Source organism: Lactuca virosa, chromosome 8, assembly GCF_052849685.1.
Source record: "Lactuca virosa cultivar CGN04683 chromosome 8, Lactuca_virosa_CGN04683_v6, whole genome shotgun sequence".
In the NCBI taxonomy this organism is placed as follows: Eukaryota; Viridiplantae; Streptophyta; class Magnoliopsida; order Asterales; family Asteraceae; genus Lactuca; species Lactuca virosa.
Window position 1 is genome coordinate 81836964 of NC_136433.1, and position 20518 is coordinate 81857481.

At 33.9% G+C, this 20518-nt stretch overlaps 1 protein-coding gene across 1 annotated transcript; it reads right to left on the reverse strand.

The window, feature by feature from the left end:
* Positions 1-16710: 16710 nt before the first annotated feature.
* On the reverse strand, positions 16711-20195 carry LOC145132154 (O-fucosyltransferase family protein). The gene is made up of 8 exons (XM_079066848.1): positions 19227-20195; positions 18897-18964; positions 18722-18810; positions 18481-18643; positions 18102-18391; positions 17642-17846; positions 17371-17528; positions 16711-17294 (listed from the first exon to the last, which is right to left on the reverse strand). The coding sequence occupies exons 1-8, from the start codon at positions 19474-19476 to the stop codon at positions 17039-17041; spliced, it is 1479 nt and encodes a 492-aa protein (XP_078922974.1). The 5' UTR covers positions 19477-20195; the 3' UTR covers positions 16711-17038.
* Between the last annotated feature and the right edge of the window lie 323 nt (positions 20196-20518).

A 20518-nucleotide genomic window follows, 5' to 3' on the forward strand; every position in this document is an offset into this window, starting at 1 on the left:
AAAGAGATCTAGAAGGGAAAAGAAGTAAAGGTGGCGACTTGATACCTCTGGAAGATACTAACTGAGGTAGATTCTGATTCCCACACTTTCCTTGCTCCAATTCCCTTCCCTTCCAAGTTCCTTTTTTTTCCAAAGATCTTCTTCCCAAGCTTAATACACACACAATAGAGCACCACACGAATTAGGGTTTCTTAAGAGCTCTCTAGAACTGCAAAGAGGCCAAAGGAGGCTTATGCTTCCTTAAATAAGGTGCAAAACCCCGGGATTTAGGGTTTCCTCTGCCAGCTCCTACTCGTCGAGTCCCTTTATGGACTCGGCGAGTAGGTCACTAAACACGCGTACCAAACCCGTTGCTACTCGACGAGTAGGGCAACCAACTCGTCGAGTAGGCCTTGAAACCAAATAAATTCTTATTTAAACAATACCTGGGAATCGGGGCGTTACAATTTCAAAGTCATAATTTAATGTTTTCTATGCTAGAGCAGAGTTTGGTTTATGCTAAGTATGTTGACTTAGCTAAAATGGTTTGTTATATTGAGGTTGGTTGTTTGTTAAAGTTAATTTAGGTGTTGTTTGTTTTTTCTAAAAAAAACCACTTCTGACCACTTATTGTTGTGTCGCGCAACACTTGGCTTTTCACAGCTGTTTGTTTTTCAGAAGTCTTCTGACTTAAAAACTTATGTGTGTGTGTTGTGTGGCGCAACACTGAACCCTCTGCTTCAAACCTCTTCACACCTTACTTTAACTTATTGCAGCAGTCTGCAGAGGTTAAAAAACAATCCAACTTATTATTACATGTTGCAGCTGTTTGGTCCCCCTCTTCTGCTACAGAGGGTTGTAGAGGTGGTCCGCAGACTTCATGCATTTTCGTTTCGAAAAAACAAACAACACCTTAGTATTTTGGTTTTTGGTAGGGTAGGTGTCTTTGATGTCTTAGAGTTGGTATCATGGTTTTCATATGATATGCTTTGGAGTAGGAGTATTAAGATGTCATCAAAAAGGTTCATTTAGGATATTAAATTAATGAACCATGTGTTAAATAGTACAATTTGATGGTAGGTTTAGATGGATGAAAGTTAATGTTATATCTAATGTTTTAAAAACCAGTTTTTTAATTGAATGGGTCAAGTGAAAGGTTTTCGGTTTGACCATCGGTTCAACCCGTTTTTCATAATTTTTCTATATTGTTTATTTCCTGCATGCATATAAAAAAAAGAATTTGACAGCCACAAGTTCAAACATGAAAAATAGCAGTATCGCAACTATATGGGGCGTTAGGGTACTACAACATCCCCAAAAAAATCATTTATATATATAAAAAATATATTTGTTAACATGCTTTATGTTATTGTATCCCAAGGTAAAGAGATTATATCATGCTTTTTAATGACCGGGATAGGATAAGTACATAGAATATATATATATATATATATATATATATATATATATATATATATATATATATATATATATATATATATATATAACGCCCGTGTTTGTAGGCTAGACATTAATATCAACGTAATAGTCTATGTTAACATTTGTAACTCATTTTGAAGAAATAAAGAGGAATTATGTGATTATTATGTGAATTATGTGTTTTATGCTTAATTATTAGAATTTAATTAATTAAGAATAAAAATAAGCGTCGAAACTAAATATTAGATAAACCTAATATCTATGAAGAAAGTTGTAGTGGTCGTGACAAGGATTCCGGATATATAAAGAATACCGAAATCCGAGTTATAACGAAGAAGTTATGACCTGTCGAAGTTCCGCGACAAAACCGGCACGGCGCCGAATGACGTAAAAAGTGAGTTTTTGATAAACTGCTTTTTAGCCTTGGTGATCTAAATAAAAGTCGTAGGGTTCGTTAAACCGAGAGTATGCGTAAAAAGAACGCTCAAATCTGACTTCGTTAATAAGGTTAAAGTTTAAGCATTTTCGGAAGATTTTTTTTTATATATTAAATTCATTTGAAAAAAAAACTTATATTTATTTCGTAAAAAACATAAAATAAAGATATCATCTACATCCCTTTCACTAAAAATCATTTGTTTATTAAAAAACACAATAATAATAATTTATATATCATTTTTGGGTTTTTTTTTTATAATTCTCTTTAATAAATATCATCACTACAATCACAAAAATATCGTCTAAATACAATTCATAAATAGAGCTCCATGATATACGTGGCTTAAAATCGCAATCCTTACGACAAATCAACAAAAGTCCTATTAATGACATTTAACATGTATTTTTTTAAAGGACTTGTCAAAAAAAGTCCCAATATTTTCGAAAAAGTTTCACTTTAGTCCCATTTTTTTTAACAGAAAAATCCCGATTATTTGATTTTATACAATAATATGTCATTTCCTGATAAAAGGAAAAAAAAAAGACTTTTTTGTTAATTTTAGCCAAAATGAAATAATTAAGACTTTTATGTTAAAAAAATGGAGTAAAGTGAAACTTTTCCAAAAATATTGGGACTTTTCTGACAATATCATTTTTTTGTTAAAGTATTGTAGCTTTTATATTAGGGTTATTGTCATAAAAGCCCTCATATTTACATGAAATGTATGGTTATGTCATAAGTCCGAATTTGTGTTCATTAATGCCTCACATTTAAGTAAGTTTTGTCATTTTAGTCTTTTTATCAAGCTGTGAATAGAAATAACAATAGGTGGATGATAGTGATGATGGTGGATCAGAGATGAAGAAGACAAAAGGTGGATCGAAAATGGTGTTGATTTGGGCTGCAAATGTTTTGTGGTGAAGATTGTGTTGTTAGTGGAAAATGGTGGTTGTGGTGACAGAGTGTGGTGGTGGGGATGTGTAAATATAAGGGATTTTAAGGCAATGGTGACCGACTAATAAGGTAATAAACCTGATAAGAGATTGAAAATAAAAAAATTGACAAATATGAGGCATTAATGAACACAAAAAACAGGCTTTTGTTATTTGTCGTAAAAAATATGTTTCTATGATACTTAGTGTATATAATGGAACTCTATTTATGAATAACAACCTCTGGTAAATCTTTATTTTTTGAGGTGTCGTTCGATTGTGAAAAGTTTTTCGGTAAGTTGTAGTTTTATGGTAAACATTTTACACCCAAGACCTAAAAATTCAACAATGAAGTATCATTTTGCCTAAAAATGCATTTCTTGCGACAAATCAAAAAAGTTCTCTTAAGTTATATAGGATATAGATGATATCTTTATATTGTAATAATGATATTTATTAAAGAGAATCATAAAAAATTCCAAAAAATATATACTATAAATTATCATTATTGTATTTTTTAATAAAAAAATATCTTTATTTTGAGTTTTTTAATAAATATATATAAGTTTTATTTAAATAAATTTAGTATATATATAAATGAAAATCTTCAAAAAAAAGTAATTAAACTTTAATCTTATTAACGGAAAAGTCATTCATGATTTTTTATTTTTATTATTATTATTTTTACAATTTAACCATTAAAACCAACAGTAACCAGTTACAAGAGTTATTTTGCAAGTGTTTATTTGTTTCAATAGTTAAATAGCAAATAATAATAATAATAATAATAATAATAATAATAATTAGATTTGACTTTTTTATCAATAAACCAAAATATAAAGATTTTTTTTTACAATTTCCCTAATATTTATCTAGATAAAATACAGTATACATAAGTATTTGTTATGAAGAATAAACAAAAGTATCAAATTACTTAACGCTTTGAATTGAATTTTTGAACACTTCAACACCTGTCGATGGGTATACAGAGCTTATGAGCAAATTGAAAATGAAAATATAAAAAATAAATAAATACTTAAATAAGGATAAACTACAGATAGCAAGCCAACGATCTAACGAACCCCTATGTGAATAAAAATATTAACAAGGGGCCAGATACGATGGTTGATCAGAAGTCAAAGGACCATTTATGTAATTCCTCAAAATCTTAAATAAGAATTTATACGTTGACGGGTTCTAGAGTTACAGACGAGAGCACCCGTAATCTCTCCTTTAGTCCTTTTCTTCTGAAAACAGAGCATATATTTGTAATTCGATCTCTAGAAACAAATTACATAGAAGATGAAGATTAGTTGGGATTCATTGATGATACTTTGCTTTGATATCTAATCAAATCTCGGGATATCTATCTAGAGTTGTTTGGGGTCGAATTGTACGTTCTTATCAGCGAATTTAAATTGTTCTTGAATCTGTTACTGTTTCCAAGTATCGAAATCATCATTAAAGTCATTTGGAAAGGATGAGAAAGAATCAAGGAGAAGTCTCTAGTTCATCAGGTCATGGCAGAAACGAAGGGCAAGAATCTTCTGTAAATTTCAAGAATCCCAGAATAGTTAATGGAGGGGATGAAGAACGCGAAGAGCTTCGTAGGATGAATGAAAACCAAGAACTAACTGAAAACTTGAAGAATCTTGAAATTAATCCAAACGGAGACGATGAGGAAGAGACTGTTGGAACGAATGAAGAACACAAATCAACAGAAAACGTGGAGAATCTCGAAGAGACAACAATGGTGGGTGATTGGAATCCGCAGAGGCTACTTCAGTTTGGTATCAATCATGAATCCATCTTAACAATTATGGATCTTTTTGAGGAGCAACTCCTTGGTGCTGGAAGCGAAGTTGAAAAGTCTAGGGTTCAAGAAATGTTTGATGGGTATCGAACTGCTTACATATCCCATTCGGAAAAGTTGAAGAAGGTGATAGAAGAAGGCTCTAGTTCTTCTACTCATGGCAGAAATGAAGAGCAAGAATCTACATCTACCGAAAATGCTGAGAAATGCTCTGGAAATCCGGATGAAGAACAAGAATTGATTGAAAATGTCGAGAATCAAGAAGATCAAAGAACTACTGAAAATGTCGAAAATCTTGAAGAAAAATACCCGGTAATTATGAAGGAAAGTGGGAGGGAAAATTGGTTATTTGTTCTCGTTGATGAGGCACTAATGAAAGGTAATAAAATCAAAATACCAAAAAGAAGACGAAAATAGAGATTTTTGTTCTTAGATTCTTTAGATTTTGATGTATTTGATCATTCTTTATGATCGTAAATTGAGTTCATCATTACATAGATAAATGATAAAACATTTAATTCAATGAATATAAAGATATACACGTGAATGATTTCGAACTTAATAGTTTCTATGATTATAGTAAGTATAATTATTAAAGCAAATTTAAATACAGATCGTATTAACTATCATATATATTTGTCCCTGGATAACTTATTGGAGTGATAATGTAAAAGCGACCAAAATTCTAATTTCTAATCACTTCCCCTAATTTAATCATATACTTACTGTTTACTTTGAATTTGGTATGATGATAAAAATCATCAAAAAGTAGATCAAATGAGAGGTATTCAAGAATGTGTTTTGGTAATGCATAAATAAACACCTAAGTAAAACGAAATTGTTAATAACGTAAAAAAACTTCTTTATTTTTATTTTTATTATTTATTATTATTTATTTTTTTTTGTAAAACAATTTTACACTAAGTAAATTACACATAAGAAATATTTCATTTTCATTTTATATTTCCTCTATAAAAATAGGTTAACGACTTGAAAGGATAATATATTATTTTCCATATAAACATTTAATTACCAAAATATTTTGTATACATGATTTATGGTTAAACTGTCTTCATTTGTTTAAAAACTATCGTGATGACTGAATATTTTAAGTTATGTTGGTTCCCATGTTCATTTGAAAACATGATTATATCTTAATTACATGGATATTGTTAAAACACAATGGGTAATTTACACGAATGGTCCGTATGGTTTGAAGCCGTTTGCATGCTTGGTCTTTAACTTTTTTTTTTAACTCGGACCGTCGCTAAAATTTGGTTTTGTTGCGAATTTCATCTCTACCAGACCTAAATTGACTATATTACCCTTAATCTATTTATTTTTAATTTAATATTTTGTTTTCTATTATTTAAAAAATTAACAAAAAGAAAAGAAATGTGTCTCTTAATCTATTTACTCGTATTTCATGTCTGGCGACCACAACAACCACCGATATCGAGCTCTAGAAATAGAAACCCCTTATGAAACCATCAATTCTGAAAACGCAAACCCTACCCCAGATCCACTCTCTTCTGAACCTTCGAGTTCTGTAAACTCGGGATCCGGTGACCAAATCAAAGATCTCTTCGTTTCCTTCGTTGTTTCCGACGTAGATAAACCCCTTCTCCCTCGTTTGTTCGCTCTCTTTCTCCTCCCTCTCTCTCACTCCGTCTCCGCTGGATTATAAAGGGACCCCAAAATCCGATCTGCATTTTTTTCTTTGATTCGCGTTTTAGAAGGCTTTCTTGTTGAAATGTCTAAGTGAAAGGTTCTCATGGATCTAGATTTTTGCTCTTTCTCTCGTGTTCTTTTTCGTCTTCTTCTCCCTCTCTCTCACACACAAAAAAACTCAATTTCTGGGTGCAGAGGAAAAAAGAAACAAGGATTAGGATTTTGATGTTGATTTCTTGATTACCAGGAAGATACATTTGTTATTAATCTATACTATAATTTTTAGTTTTGATTCCAGTGGGTGTTCTTTCTTGAAATATGTTTTTGCTTGCAGGTTTTTGAAGATTATTTCCAATTGATTTTAGGTTCTTATTTCCTTTTGATATCACTGTTGATTTTTATGTTTGGCTTAAGGATGAAACCAGTTTTGACTTTGGAGTTTGATATAAGGATGAATCAGTCTTGATTTGGGTTTTACTTTTGATTTTGCAAACAGGGTGGTCGGTGGTCATGGTGATGGATGACGATCGGTGGTAAAAGGGTTGACTTTGATTTTGGTATAAGTTGGATTTTAGGTTTGAATTAAGGAATGATTTTGGATGACTTTGGCTTTGGTTATTGGAGTTGGCCCGTAGTGGTTGCCGGAAATCAGTCAGTGGTGGTTGCCAGAAATCGGTCGGCGGTGGTGTAACGCCCGTGTTTCTAGGCCAGTCATTAATATTGACATAATAGTCTAGGTTAATCTTTAAAACTCATTTTGAAGAAATGAAAAGGAATTATGTGAATATTATGTGTTTTATGCTTAATTACTAGGATTTTATTAATTAAGAATAAAAATGAGCGTCGAAAATAAATATTAGATAAAGCCGATATTTATTAAGAAAGTTGTAGTGGTCGTGACAAGGATTACGGATATATAAAGAATACCGAAATCCGAGTTATAACGAAGAAGTTATGACATGTCGAAGTTTCGCGACAAAACCGGCACGGTGCCGAATGACGTAAAAAGTGAGTTTTTGATAAACTACTTTTTAGCCTTAGTGATCTAAACGAAAGTCGTAGTGTTCGTTAAACCGAGAGTATGTATAAAAAGAACGTCCAAATCTGACTTCGTATGACGAAGTTATGATTTTTCTAAGTTTCAGCTTAACAGTAGACAGCTAAAAACTCGAATTTTAGATCGAGTTATTTTTAGCCGACACAACCTAAATGAGAATCGAAGGTCTCGTCAATAGTAGCACAACGATAAAAAGACAGACGAAAACGGACGTAGGATGAAGAAGTTATGAATTTTTAACGGATTTCCTGTCCCGATCTGTTAAAAATAATAATATAAAAAAAAGTCAAAATTATCCGACGAAGTCTAAACGAAAGTTGTAGAGCATAATTTTCCCTACGCGTGCATATAAAGAACGTCAAAAACGGAGCTCGTATGCGAAAGTTATGGATTTTAGAAGATTGGGGCACAATTTTCGAGAATATTCGCATGGATAAGCTTCATCCGGACCAGCCACGTCACCCTCGCTCCGAGTTGGCCGCGTATCCGAAGCATCCGCATCATCCGAGTCGTGGCGCGGCCGAGGAGCGACGCGTGTCGCACAGGTGTCCGAAGCCGATGACGCGTCCGAAGCGTTGGCACCTCGCATGCGCGCCATCTGTCCGAGCCACGTGCCTTCGCCTCCTGCTGCCTCGTGCCCTCGCTGCTGACTCACTCCTCTCGGCCGACCTTCGGACCTCCCCTATAAATACAAGGCTTGCGAGCCTTCCCGGGTAGTTTTGGAGATTTTGCCATTTTCACCCCTTTTTCAATATTTTCACTATTTTGGCATCCCCAAAGCCCCGGTATCAATTATAGCACCCGAAACACGTCCCGAAGTTCCCGAGAAGCCCGAAAAATTTATCTTTTCGGTTTCGAAGCCCGACCCTCGCAGAGCCCGGTTTCTCAATAAAACTCCCGGTTTTATTAGAAACGATTGTTTTAGGAAACGAAGTGTTGCCCGATTATCGTTAAATCAGGTGAGTGTATAGTCACTTTCATCTTACACATAGATGTGAAGTATTTTATATAAAATATGTGCTATGTGAATATATATTGCTTAGTTATTTGAGATGGATGATGAATGAATGATTTATACAGGTTTTTAAACTGTATATGTATTTTTATCTACAAATATGTTGGGTAAAACATGGGTAGATGAATTAGATGATGTGTGATGAAATAAAAATTGATGAGAGGTATCGATGTTTAAGATGATCTAGTCATCTAGCAGAGTATAGACAACGACCACAGACTACTCTAGATAGTCCAGTGGAACGTTAGCAGACTCGTAATCGGTAGGTATGTTTGAACTATATGTTCATAAGGTGTTCTCGAACTATATGTTCGTTAGGTGTTTTTGAACTATGTGTTCATCCGATAGTTCTTCTTTTTGACACTATTACGTGTCGGGGTACGGGAGCGTACGAGAGTACTTCATTAGTATTTTCCCTATACTTTTTATTTTGAAGAGCTTTGGAGTCTTCGTTTCTTTTATGAAGTGATCGGACGAGCTTCATGAGTCAGCGTTTCCGTTCACGATGCCGGATAGGGTGAGTCTGGGGGTAAAATACCTCACGATATTCAGATCACTGCTAGGCAAAGTTCGATGTTGGATAGGGTGAGTCTGGGGGTTACACATACCTCACGATATTCAGATCACTGCTAGGCAAAGTTCGATGCTGGATAGGGTGAGTCTGGGGGTAAATTACCTCACGATATTCGGACCACAGCTAGACATTGATAACTACCTCTGACTTAATTGTCTTGTGGTTCTTTCTTTTACGAACGAAGGTTCGTGGTGAAACTTATTCCATTCATCTCATTTGATGTCTTTTTCGATCCTCGTTTGCTGCTAGGGAATTTCTGAAGCAGTTTCGTCAGTTGGTTGTTCATATCGATCCTTTAGGCTAGATCTAGTAAGATCACTGTATAAGATCAGTATGTGGGGATCGACGTTTGTTAGTGCTAGTAGTATAAACCTTGGGCAGCGATGGACTTCATGCCTATTCCTTAGGAAAATTCCTTAGGAATGAGTGATAGATGATTCTTAGGGTAACTACTTATGAAATAAAGAAGTTAATGGGATTGGGTAATTGGGTTGATTGTTTGACATTTAAGCATAATAAATTTATGTATTGTGGGTTGAAAACCCTATATGCTCACCAGGCTCCCAAACCTGACCCACTCAGTTTGTTTGTATCACAGGTATCGATACGAAGTTACTTTACATTGAGAGATTAAAAGAGATGTAGATCACTAGTGTAAGTGAATGTAAGTTCTGTTTATGCTTATGTTTCTATATTGACGATGACATCCCAATGGTTTAAGTGAATAAAATACATTTCTTCGGAAATGATTTGATAAGATAATTATCATGTTTTTATGGGAACAAATTCCGCAACATCTTTTAAAATGATTACTCTGATTTTATTTTAAAAAGCATAAATTAAATCGGTCTTTTCTGGCCTAGAAATTAGGGGATGTCACATGTGGTTGTCCGGATTTTTTAACGGGGAAGGAAGGAAAGAAATGGGGGTGGGGGGGGGGGGGAGATATATTTTATTTAATGATTTAATATATATAATAAACTGAAATATAATTATAAAAGAAATAAAAAAAACATTTAGGGTAAAATAGACATTTTAACTTGATCAGGGACCAAAGACGTAACAAAATCAAAATTTAAGGACTGTTCAAGTTAAAAAAGCTAGTTAGGGACCAACAATGCAAATTACCCCATACCATAGGGACCATTTGTGTAATTTACCCAAACACAATCAAATGTTAGAGAAATCTTCGGAAAAGACCCAAAGTTTTGAGCCAGTTTATGGTTTAGTCCCAAATTAATTTTTATTTAAGAAAGGGAAATCTCCAATAAAGTCCTAATATTTTGAGCCAATTTACGGTTTAGTCTCAAATTAAATTTTGTTTATAAAAAAGAACAGATTATCGGCTAAAACTTCAGAATAACCCTTCGTGGCCGGTATCTCGTCTTTTTTAGTTAACTGATCCAAAATTTGGGCCTTTTTTTATTAATTGATCAAAAATTTGGGGGTTTTTCATTATTGTTTACCAATAACCAAAATATTTGGACTTTTCTGAAGATTACCTTTAAACTAATGTATATTATATGATTTAAGTTAATATGTACCATTCTCTATCTTCTTTCTTGCGCTCCTTCTAGGCTCACAGTGTGTGTGACATCCTCATTTTTACAGACAGCAAAGACCGATTTGTTTATGCTTATTAAATTAGAGTGCTCTTTTAAAAAGATTAATTATGCGAAATTTGTCCCAAAAACATGATAATAATATAATCAAAGCATTTTCGAAGAAATTTGTTTTCTTTTTAAAACTTGGGATGTCGTCGTCAATACAGAAACATACGCATAAACGGAGACTTACAATGTCTAAATCTACTAACGGTTTACATCTCCTTGAATCTCTCATACATCATTATCTGAGTATCATTATATAATAACATGTAATTGAAATAAACTGAGTGGGTCAGGTTGGAAACCTAGTGAGATACATAGGGTTTTCAATCCACATTATTATAATCTTTAATTATATATTCTTCAACATTCAAATAACCTAATTACCCCACTCCCGTTATTCTCACTTACTAATCCTAACGTGATGATCTCGAGGGATCCTTCTTAAATGATCTTTATCAGCAGACAACTAAAACTCTTAGATGATTAGGCACGTCAATATGATAATACTTTGGGTAAACACGGCAACACGCCAGTACATTAGTACTTTGGATAGTCATGGCACGCACGACAGTATAATAGTACTTTGGTTAAGCAAGGAAGTACAAAAGTACTTGGGATAAACACACCAGTACAAAACTACTTAGGATAGACACGGCAGACACAACTTATTATTTCATACGACTTTCACTAACCTATCATAACCATTATCTCACACATCCTTATCACAACCTCCCATTTTTTATTCCGCACAACCCTTCACTACCCAACTATATTATAGATATGAAAATACATATATAGTAAATCATATAAAAATCATCTTTTATTATTTCATTTAACACATAATCATTTTTGCACATAAGCACATATAGCATTTAATTATCTAAATACTTCATATCTATGTGTAAGATGAAAGTAACTATGCACTTACTTGATAAAAGTGACTAACGATTTCGGAAGCGCTTCACTTTGTGCTTCGAAAAGACCTATACACATAAAGTACTAAGCCTTAGTCTAGTTTCATAATCCTGGTAACTACAACAAAAATCTCACACACAAGCATCGTTTCCATCGATTTTCCACAATCATCCATTCACAACTCTGTGATCATCTTCCAATCTCCAAATGAAGAAAGGAGAAAATAATCATTGTTGATCACGTAGATGTCCCTATTACCTAACCATGACTTGAACCATGGTTCCAACACTCGGATGCTCCTATTACCTAACCATGACCCGAACCATGATTTTAACCCATAAACTAATGGCATTGGCCATAGTAATTGGGTTTATTGGTGTTGTCCACCCATTTCTTTTCTAGACTTGCAATTGTACCATTTGTCCCTTCCATGTTTTTAGCTCCTTACTAGTCATGGTGAGCAGTTTATAATTTATTTGTCGTTTCCAAAAAAAACCAAACCACATCTCATTCCAAGAACTAGTCAAAATACCGTCCTCACCTTTTTCATGACAAGGAATCTAAGTTTAGAGATTTAAAGATGATCACAAATTTGTAAATGGATGAAATTGGAAAATCAATGGAGTTAACGATACTTGTATGTAAACTTTTTGTTGTTGGGTTCGACGATGATGACGAAAATACACGGTCAGCCTAAAAAGAACGCAAGAAAGAAGACGTGGAATGGTACATATTAACTTAGATCATATAATATATATTAGTTTAAAGGGAATATTCAGAAAAGTCAAAATATTCTAGTTATTGGTAAAAGAGAATGAAAAAACCCTAAAATTTTGATCAATTAATGAAAAAGCCCCAAAATTTGGATCAATTAATGAAAAAGACGAGATACCGGCTAAATCTGTGAAACCGGCCACGAAGGGTTATTCTGAAGTTTTAGCCGGTTTTCTGTCTTTTTTGTAAACAAAATTTAATTTGGGACTAAACCATAAACTGACCCAAAATATTAAGACTTTACTGGAGATTTTCTCTTTAAGAAAAAAACAAAATACCATATAATTAATTCGAATCGACCCATTTTCACCGGTACAACTATTTTCGCCGGTCACCTTGCTTAGGTGGATGCCATGTCATTAAATAATTTGCTTATGTGGCTGAATATGTTGTATTTAAGCACATGTTATTAGGGATGTCAACGGGACCAAACGGGAGCGGAAATGGTTGCCCCCGCCCCCGCTCCCGAAATCCCTTGTTGCCCCCGCTCCCGGTCCCGCCCCCGGATCCCCCGCTTACATAGCCCCCGGTCCCGCCCCCGGTTACCTCCATCGCCCCCGGTCCCGCCCCCGTTCCCCCGGTACTCCCGGTTTATAGGCTTAAAAATGGATTCTTTTTGCTAAAAAATTGCTTTGTTTTAGGCTAAAAATACTATTTTTAATAACTTTTATATATAAACAAACATGTAAGCCCTTGATAAATCAAGAATTGATCAAACATAAAACATCACTAAAGTTATAAACATATATATATTTTTTATATAAATATAAACGGGGCCCCCGCGGGAGTACGGGACAGAAATACTCACTCCCGCCCCCGGTCCCGAAAATAACCGGGAGTTAATATCGCCCCCGCCCCCGCTCCCGCTCCCGAATTTTTTTAAAAACTAGTCCCGTACGGTATCGGGGTCCCACGGGAACGGGGTCCCGCGGGGGTTTTTGACATCCCTACATGTTATGCTCCTTCAAGCCCTAGAACTTCTCGTGAAAGAAGAATGGCGTCTTCGTCTTCTGTTGGAAGCAGGCAAGGAAATCGATCAGTGATGAGAGGCTTAAGGTCAGAATGCTTCTGTGAAGATCCGTTAGCAAATGGACTTCATTGAGTGATAAAAATCCTGGATGAAGGTTTATTGGATTCCCAAATTTCAGGGTTTGTATTTTTCTTTCTTTCACGATTTCTACCTCATTTCTGTTGAAATTGGACTCATTTTGTGTAATGCAGGACCCTGAAATGGATTGCAAATACTTTGTTTGGGTAGACCCTCCATTACCAAACTAGTGGTACAAAGATATGTTGTTCGATTTTTACCACCATGGAAATGGATTCAACCATGATGGATTTGAAGATTTTGTGGAAGAACATGTAGAAATTTTGCAATGAAAAATGCTTTGGATAATGACCTGCATTTTCTTACACTTCAAATTTGGTTTCCTAATCAACTCTTTCAGAAATTGTCTAGCTATCCATGTTGGATCCATAAGTTTTACATTATTAAAAGTCCTAACACACTTATGCTTATCAACAAATTTCTTAATTTGAAATGATCTTTCAATGCTCATCTAGGAAGCCCTAACCAGAAAAGGACATTGAACTTTTACTTACTCATTTGTACACACAACTACAAGCCTAACACTATCACATTTTTCGAACCTAATCCGATAAACCTGTTTTATGGAGTAGTTGGTTAAACAGAGTTTAAGTTGTTGTGGTGATTTATACCTCTCTCCGAAAACTGGCCTAATTTTGTTCCATTTCACCTTTTGATCATGTATACTGTATTGGAAATCAACGTCGTCTTCATCCTCTTTTTCAATTAACCCTTTTTGCGAAGCACCTTCTTTATCATCTGTCTCATCTTCATGGTCCAAATCAAGGGATTCATCTCCATCGCTTTCATCGATTTGAACGTCGGGGATGGAACAATCTTCTAGGCCTTCTTCACAGAAAGTGTTCAAGAACTCGTCTTTGAATCTAGGCGTTTGTTTCTTTATGAATAGCTCATCAAGTTCCACGTCTATCGTTTCGAAGTCTTCGACGGTCTCCATTATCACCGATAAACAAAAATTAACTTAAATTAATCAAGCACAGGATGCAATAAAATGAAAGATTACGTGTACGTGTTTGCAATTTCTTATCGTTTGAAGATTGTCGTTTGCTACTTTGGCGCCAGTAACTTCACTTCCTTCAAACGATTGACTGCTTGAATCCAGAAGGTTTTTTTTTAACCCTTTTTCGTTTTGTCTAAGGTTAGAAATAAATGGGAACAAGTGAATAACGAAGATCGAGTTCCAGGTCATATAAATGAGGCTACCTAAGCAAGGTGACCGGGTAAAATAGTTGTACCGGTGAAAATGGGTCGATTTGAATGAACTATCCAGTATTTTGTCTTTTTTTGAATACATTATCCGGTATTTTGTCTTTTTTCGCAAATAAAAATTAATTTGGGACTAGACCACTGACCCAAAACTTTAGAACTTTTCCGGAGATTTCCCTAAATGTTAATTACATAGATAGTATTAACATATATTAGTGTAGTGTAATATACTATACTCATGTTGTAGTTAATGCATATGGCACACTAAAGAGTATAAATGGAAATAAATAAATAATAATATTTATATAGAATATAATTTTATAATTTACAAACCTTAGCAAATAAAAACAAATAGTATTTGTTATTTATTAATCAAGTGTGGTTTATATGTAAACAAATGTTTTTTTATTGTTAATTAAATAATGATAATTTGATTAATAAAAGCCTTATTAATTTAGAATTAGTTAGAATGGTATTTTGTTGGTGATTTTAGTGTTATCAACATATATTAATGTAGTTATTATTAATATCGGGACATGTTGAACTCTATTTACTCACCAAGACCGGATGTGTGGGGTGTACACTCTAAATGATAAATGTAAACTTTGGAATACAGAGGTCCGGGGGCAACGCCCTTAGTAGGGTTTAGGGGTAACGCCCCTTGCGAGGTCCAAAGGGAAGCGCCCCTTGTGAGGTCCAATAGGCAGAGCTCTTAACGGTGGTAAAAGTTGGTTTTGTCCTATAGCCACCATTTTGGTGCCAATATGAATGGTAACTACCTTCTAACCGTCATCTTCCTTGTATATAAGGAAAATGGATGTTCCATGCAAAGGTTACAACATTTATACTTGAAAATCAATTACTTTGTAAATGTATTATGTGTTTGTAAATCAGATTGAACTTGAAATCTGATTTGATCTCTTGAATTATTCCTGCATCCGTGTAACCCCATGAATAAGTGTAGAGTTATAGATTTCAGATAGTGATTACGAAAACACGATTCAAGAGATTATTCAAGTTTTGTTATTCTATATCCTTAAAGTCTAACACGTTTGTAAGCTTTTTAATAATTCGTAAGGAAGACATTAAGAAAGCCCATCAAACAATAATAAAATAAGGCTTTTAGTGTTCATTATGCTATTAATCACACAGAAATAAAGAAAACCTTGATAGCCCTCCCACAGGCTGTTAGGGGCTACCTACTCTTTGTCTCTCCTCTCTTTATGTTGATCTCGAGGCGAGGAAAGGAAGAATGAAGTTAGTGTTTATCCATTAGGAGTCTAGCAGATGTTTATTACTGTTTTATGTGGATCAACGTTAGTAATTATCAACTCTAGATAACTAGTCTCCAAACATTGAGGTAGCATTCTAAACATCATATGGTTGTGATTACTTGATCTATATTTTCTAACCGGACCATGGATTCCCGTAGATTAAAATTTTAAGATATTTTTTTTCTTTTGTTGTTATTTGTATCTATAATATATATTCATAAATCCCCAACAATTATATGGTTTTTGATTACTTGATCCACTTTCAGAACGTTAGATCATTATACTATTTGGTTTTTGATTGTTCTTATGTGTTATTTGTGTACATGAAAATAGTCCAAAAAAAGAAAAAAAAAAATTAAAAGTAATAGACTAAATGTGTTTTATAACGTTTTTGATGATTTTTAATGTTTTTACTTTTAGCAGAGTATTAACATAATTATTTTTACATATGCATGTAAAAACAATGTTATGATTAAAGTCATTTTTCAATAGGATTAAATGTTCTGTTCTAGCTAGGCCGAAAATTAGATTTTTTGTGTTGAATGTGTTCTTGGTTGTTTATGTTGCTTTTTTTCATTACGTTTTATGTTTTGGTTTAATGATTTTAGCAAAGTTTTTGTAACTAGTTTTGGGAGTGTATTTTATGTTTTGGATGTACTTTTTTTATCTTGTAAAATATAAAATACAAATCATGATGGAAACCGTAACAGCAAGTTGAACCAAGACCTTCAAGATGGACCGGAGGCCCACCTAAACCACGGCCCAAGCAACATCGTTAGAAGCATGTTACGCTTTTTTTGATTACATGTCCTATAAGCAAGATACAAAAATCAACCAAAACTAGAATCAACTTACTAAAAAACTTGAAAGAAAAAAAAATTCAATCTTGTGAATCTTGTAGAATTATCGAAGCAAATGAACATTCTTATAACTATGAATACCGTATAAGATACCAAAGTCGAGAAATTTTGAACAAAAAGAAAAAAGGAAAAAGAAATAATAAGCACAATATGAAAGAACAAATCTTTATGCCCAGAAAGACGACTTACGTGGTGCTTCCTTTTTTTCCCTCTTGTTATCTATCAACAAACAACTCTTTCATTTCTTGTTTTCTCTCATTTCCCACAAATTTCATTTCAAAAACATCTTTCTCAAGAACAATTCCCATTTCCATCGATTCAAAGTGGCATCTATGCACTCAACTCAAATCCCATTTTTGACATTAAATCAATCATGGCTTCTTCAATTCAAGACTAGAATTTGTCATCTCACAGAAGCACTCTTCAGGATTAGCATAAAAATAGTCTTCTTCTTTTGGTTTTTCTGCAATCATCACACGATGATTTGGTTGTCCCATTCTTTCCTCATGTGATGATTTCACAGCATTTGAAAACTCATTCCATGATATTGTCCCATTTTGATGTAAATCTATCAATTCCACAAGTCTTCTTCTGTTTAATCTCACAGTTTTCTTGAATCCAAAGTACCTACATTACATCACATGATTACATTATGTATATATAGCTGGAATGAAATGTTGAAAAGAGTTGACTTATTAATTACCTTCTATGACCTTCAACAAGCTTTGCCATGTTTCCATCATAAGATGGAACGTAGATATTACTAGCAACTGACACCATGAAATCAAGAGCTGCCATTTGAGATGAATGATTTTGGAATTGCCTCAACTCTTCTCTATCTAATAAAGTTTCTTTTTTGACCTAAATATGTAATGGAAGATTTAGTTCCAATTTCCAAATAACTAAAATCAAATTGTTACAATATATATAGGCTCAGAGATCACTTTTTACAAATTTTCCTTCAAGAAACTTACAATCCGTGGAAATGTAGCCCTTAGCATTTCAAGTCTTTTTTCACTTCCATAAATTTCACCAGATGCAATGTATATTTGTGTGTTTTGCTCAAAACCAAGTGCTTGTAGAATCAAAGTTGCCTCTTCAGGTGTAAGAGGACAAAGACCTTGTGATCTCCTCTCTTCAGACACTATCTCCTTCTCTCTCCACCATGGAAACGCATACCTAAAAACATAAATCACATTCAAAATCTAACCATTTGCTTGAATGGAATGGAATAAGCAATGGAATGGAATGAGTCATTACATTCTTTGATAACATTTGGTTGACACTTGACATATATATATATATATATATATATATATATATATATATATATATATATATTTTCATATGAATATGAATTCTTTATATTATTATGCATATACAATATCTAATGGAGTGGTTAATTCCATTCCATTGTTTCCATGATTCCATTACCTAAGCCGTTTGAGTTCTTCAGCTTCTTCAATGGTGCAACCATGCGTGCAACCTGAAAAGGCCAACATGTCCATTTCATATCTTAAATGCAATGCCATAAATGGTCCTTGTTCTTGAAGAATTTGCACTAATTTATTCCCAAGAGCCTCGATTGAAGGTGTGAACTTTAGGGCATGGAAATTGACTCGACATCTGAGTTTTTGAAGATCTTGAGGAAGTCCATTGTTTGCTAATCGTGTATCTGTTCGATTGAAGTGTATGACTTTATGCTTGCTAAAAAGTGGTAGAATCTGTAATTTTTTCAAGGAAATATGATATTATATTATTATTCACCAATATCTTATATCTTGCATTTGACCTTTTTAATAAATATACCAACCTGTTCAAGGTAATATTTTTCACTTGACCAACTGACAGGTGGCATTTCTAATGGTTGGAATCCGTATTTCCTGCTAAACCTCTTTGGCAATCTTTTAACAATCCGGACTTCATCTCTTAGTGATTCAATGAAATGGCCCACATCAAAAATGTCCTCAAAATCACTGAATCAATCAAACATCATAACGCATAAGTCATAACTTCCAAAAACATCAAATTTACTAAAATGCCCCTTGAATTACCTAGGATCAGCCCAGAAAGATGTCTTATCAAGCTCTGGAACAACCAGAGTGAGATTTAAAAGACGTGCAACTGTCACCATGTCACATATCTGAAATTGATAAGCTAGTTTTAAAAATAAATAAGTGGTGTTTAAGAATAAGATAGACATGAAAGAGGAAAAGAAGAAGCACAAACCGCAGCTCTCATTTGATTTAAGCCCCCGTTACATGAAACTTTAAGAAACCCGTTGCTTATGTAATTCCCTGGATAACAGAAAAAGAGTGGAATCCAAATGCAAATGATTATCATTAGATAAAACCCTTATAATCATTGGTAATTAAAGCAAACTCTAATAGCATAAAGTAAGTAATCTGTGAATCAAAATTAACATCATTTACAAGTTACCAAAATGGAAACAGTTAAACAATGTTGCATACAATATGTTTGATTGAAAATGAGTTGCAATCTGACATTTTTTACATCCGAAAAAAGATTTGAATCAAAAGAGGGGTGAAGTTCACTCACTTGGAGGTGGCAGAGGTGGTGGCGCTGGTGGTGGTGTTGGGAAGGTTTCGAAGCCATTTAAAAATCTCGTGAACAATTTGGGATGCCAAAGTTCACCAACAGCGACAAGTTGAACAAGACAAGTCCAGATCAAAATGCTGGAACAAATCCTAATGAACCACACTTGTAATCTTGTTCTTTGGATCACTTGCCCTGGTAACTTCGCCCATCTCACCACCTGTACACTACTGTTCTCAGATCTAACATCCATTTCATTTCTTTACACCACATCGCTTCTTCATTCTCAAAACATTGCTAAGAGATTCGCGAACTTTCTACTAAGTAAAGACTCTCGCTTTTGGAAACGAAATTGAATCAATTGGAATCCTAAAGAAACGACCTTAATCTAACCTCGAGTTGGATACTCGGAAAATTACGAAAAAGATTCGAAACTAATCCAATCGGAATGACCTAATTTCGTTGCTACGAACTAGGTGCTGAAGAAATTGCGTAAAAAATTATCAAGATTTAGATATGACAAATTGACAATGAGGTAACATCAAAAACACCCAAACAGAATTGAATAAACCTAAATTTGCGAAATGGGTGCTGTGACGAATTGGCAAGAAGATTTGAGCTTTTAGCGTATAATGGATAAATTCTAAGAACCCTAGAGAGGGAGTGATAAACAATGGTTATTATTGATGATGGTGTGAAAGGCAAAAACAAAAAAGAATTGCGAGAAAGAGGAGGTGAGGAAATCACGAGAATGGGGAACAATCAATTGATTATAATAATGAAAACGAGCCTTCCAACCACCTAAGCAATCGTCGTCAAATACTTTCAAGATCTTTTCACAAAATTTATTTTCTGTAGTGTAGTAAATGAGAGAAATGTGAAGAAGGGCTTGTTGTTTTGTTGGGATGAAATCTTGGGGAAAAGGAGAGAAATCTAATATGAATTATATGATGAAAGTGACAGAGGAGAGAAATGGTACAAAGTGGTAATTGGATAGGTCATACAAATCTAGAAATGGTGGGACTATTTTTTCCTCAAACATAAGAATGCCGTTGAAATCTTCTATTTAGATACATCATGTGACAAATAATTTAAGATGTTTCATCAATAAGAATAATAAAGTATTATTTTGTATGTATTTATGCATATTAAGAGTAAAATGTGAAGCAATTAAGCTAAGGTTGTGTTTGGCGCGCCACAACTAGCTTATTTTTTGAGCTTTTTTATGTTGTTGTGTTTGGCAAACCAAAAAGTAGCTTATAAGTTAGCTTAGCTTTTTGAAAAGCTATTTACAC

Coding starts and splice junctions, on each gene's coding strand:
- LOC145132154 (XM_079066848.1), bottom strand. CDS start 19,476: ATGGATGTTAGATCTGAGAACAGTAGTGTACAGGTGGTGAGATGGGCG. Junction 18,644..18,721: donor TCTTTCTGGGCTGATCCTAG/GTAATTCAAGGG, acceptor TGATTGATTCAG/TGATTTTGAGGACATTTTTG. Junction 17,295..17,370: donor CTTGTTGAAGGTCATAGAAG/GTAATTAATAAG, acceptor GATGTAATGTAG/GTACTTTGGATTCAAGAAAA.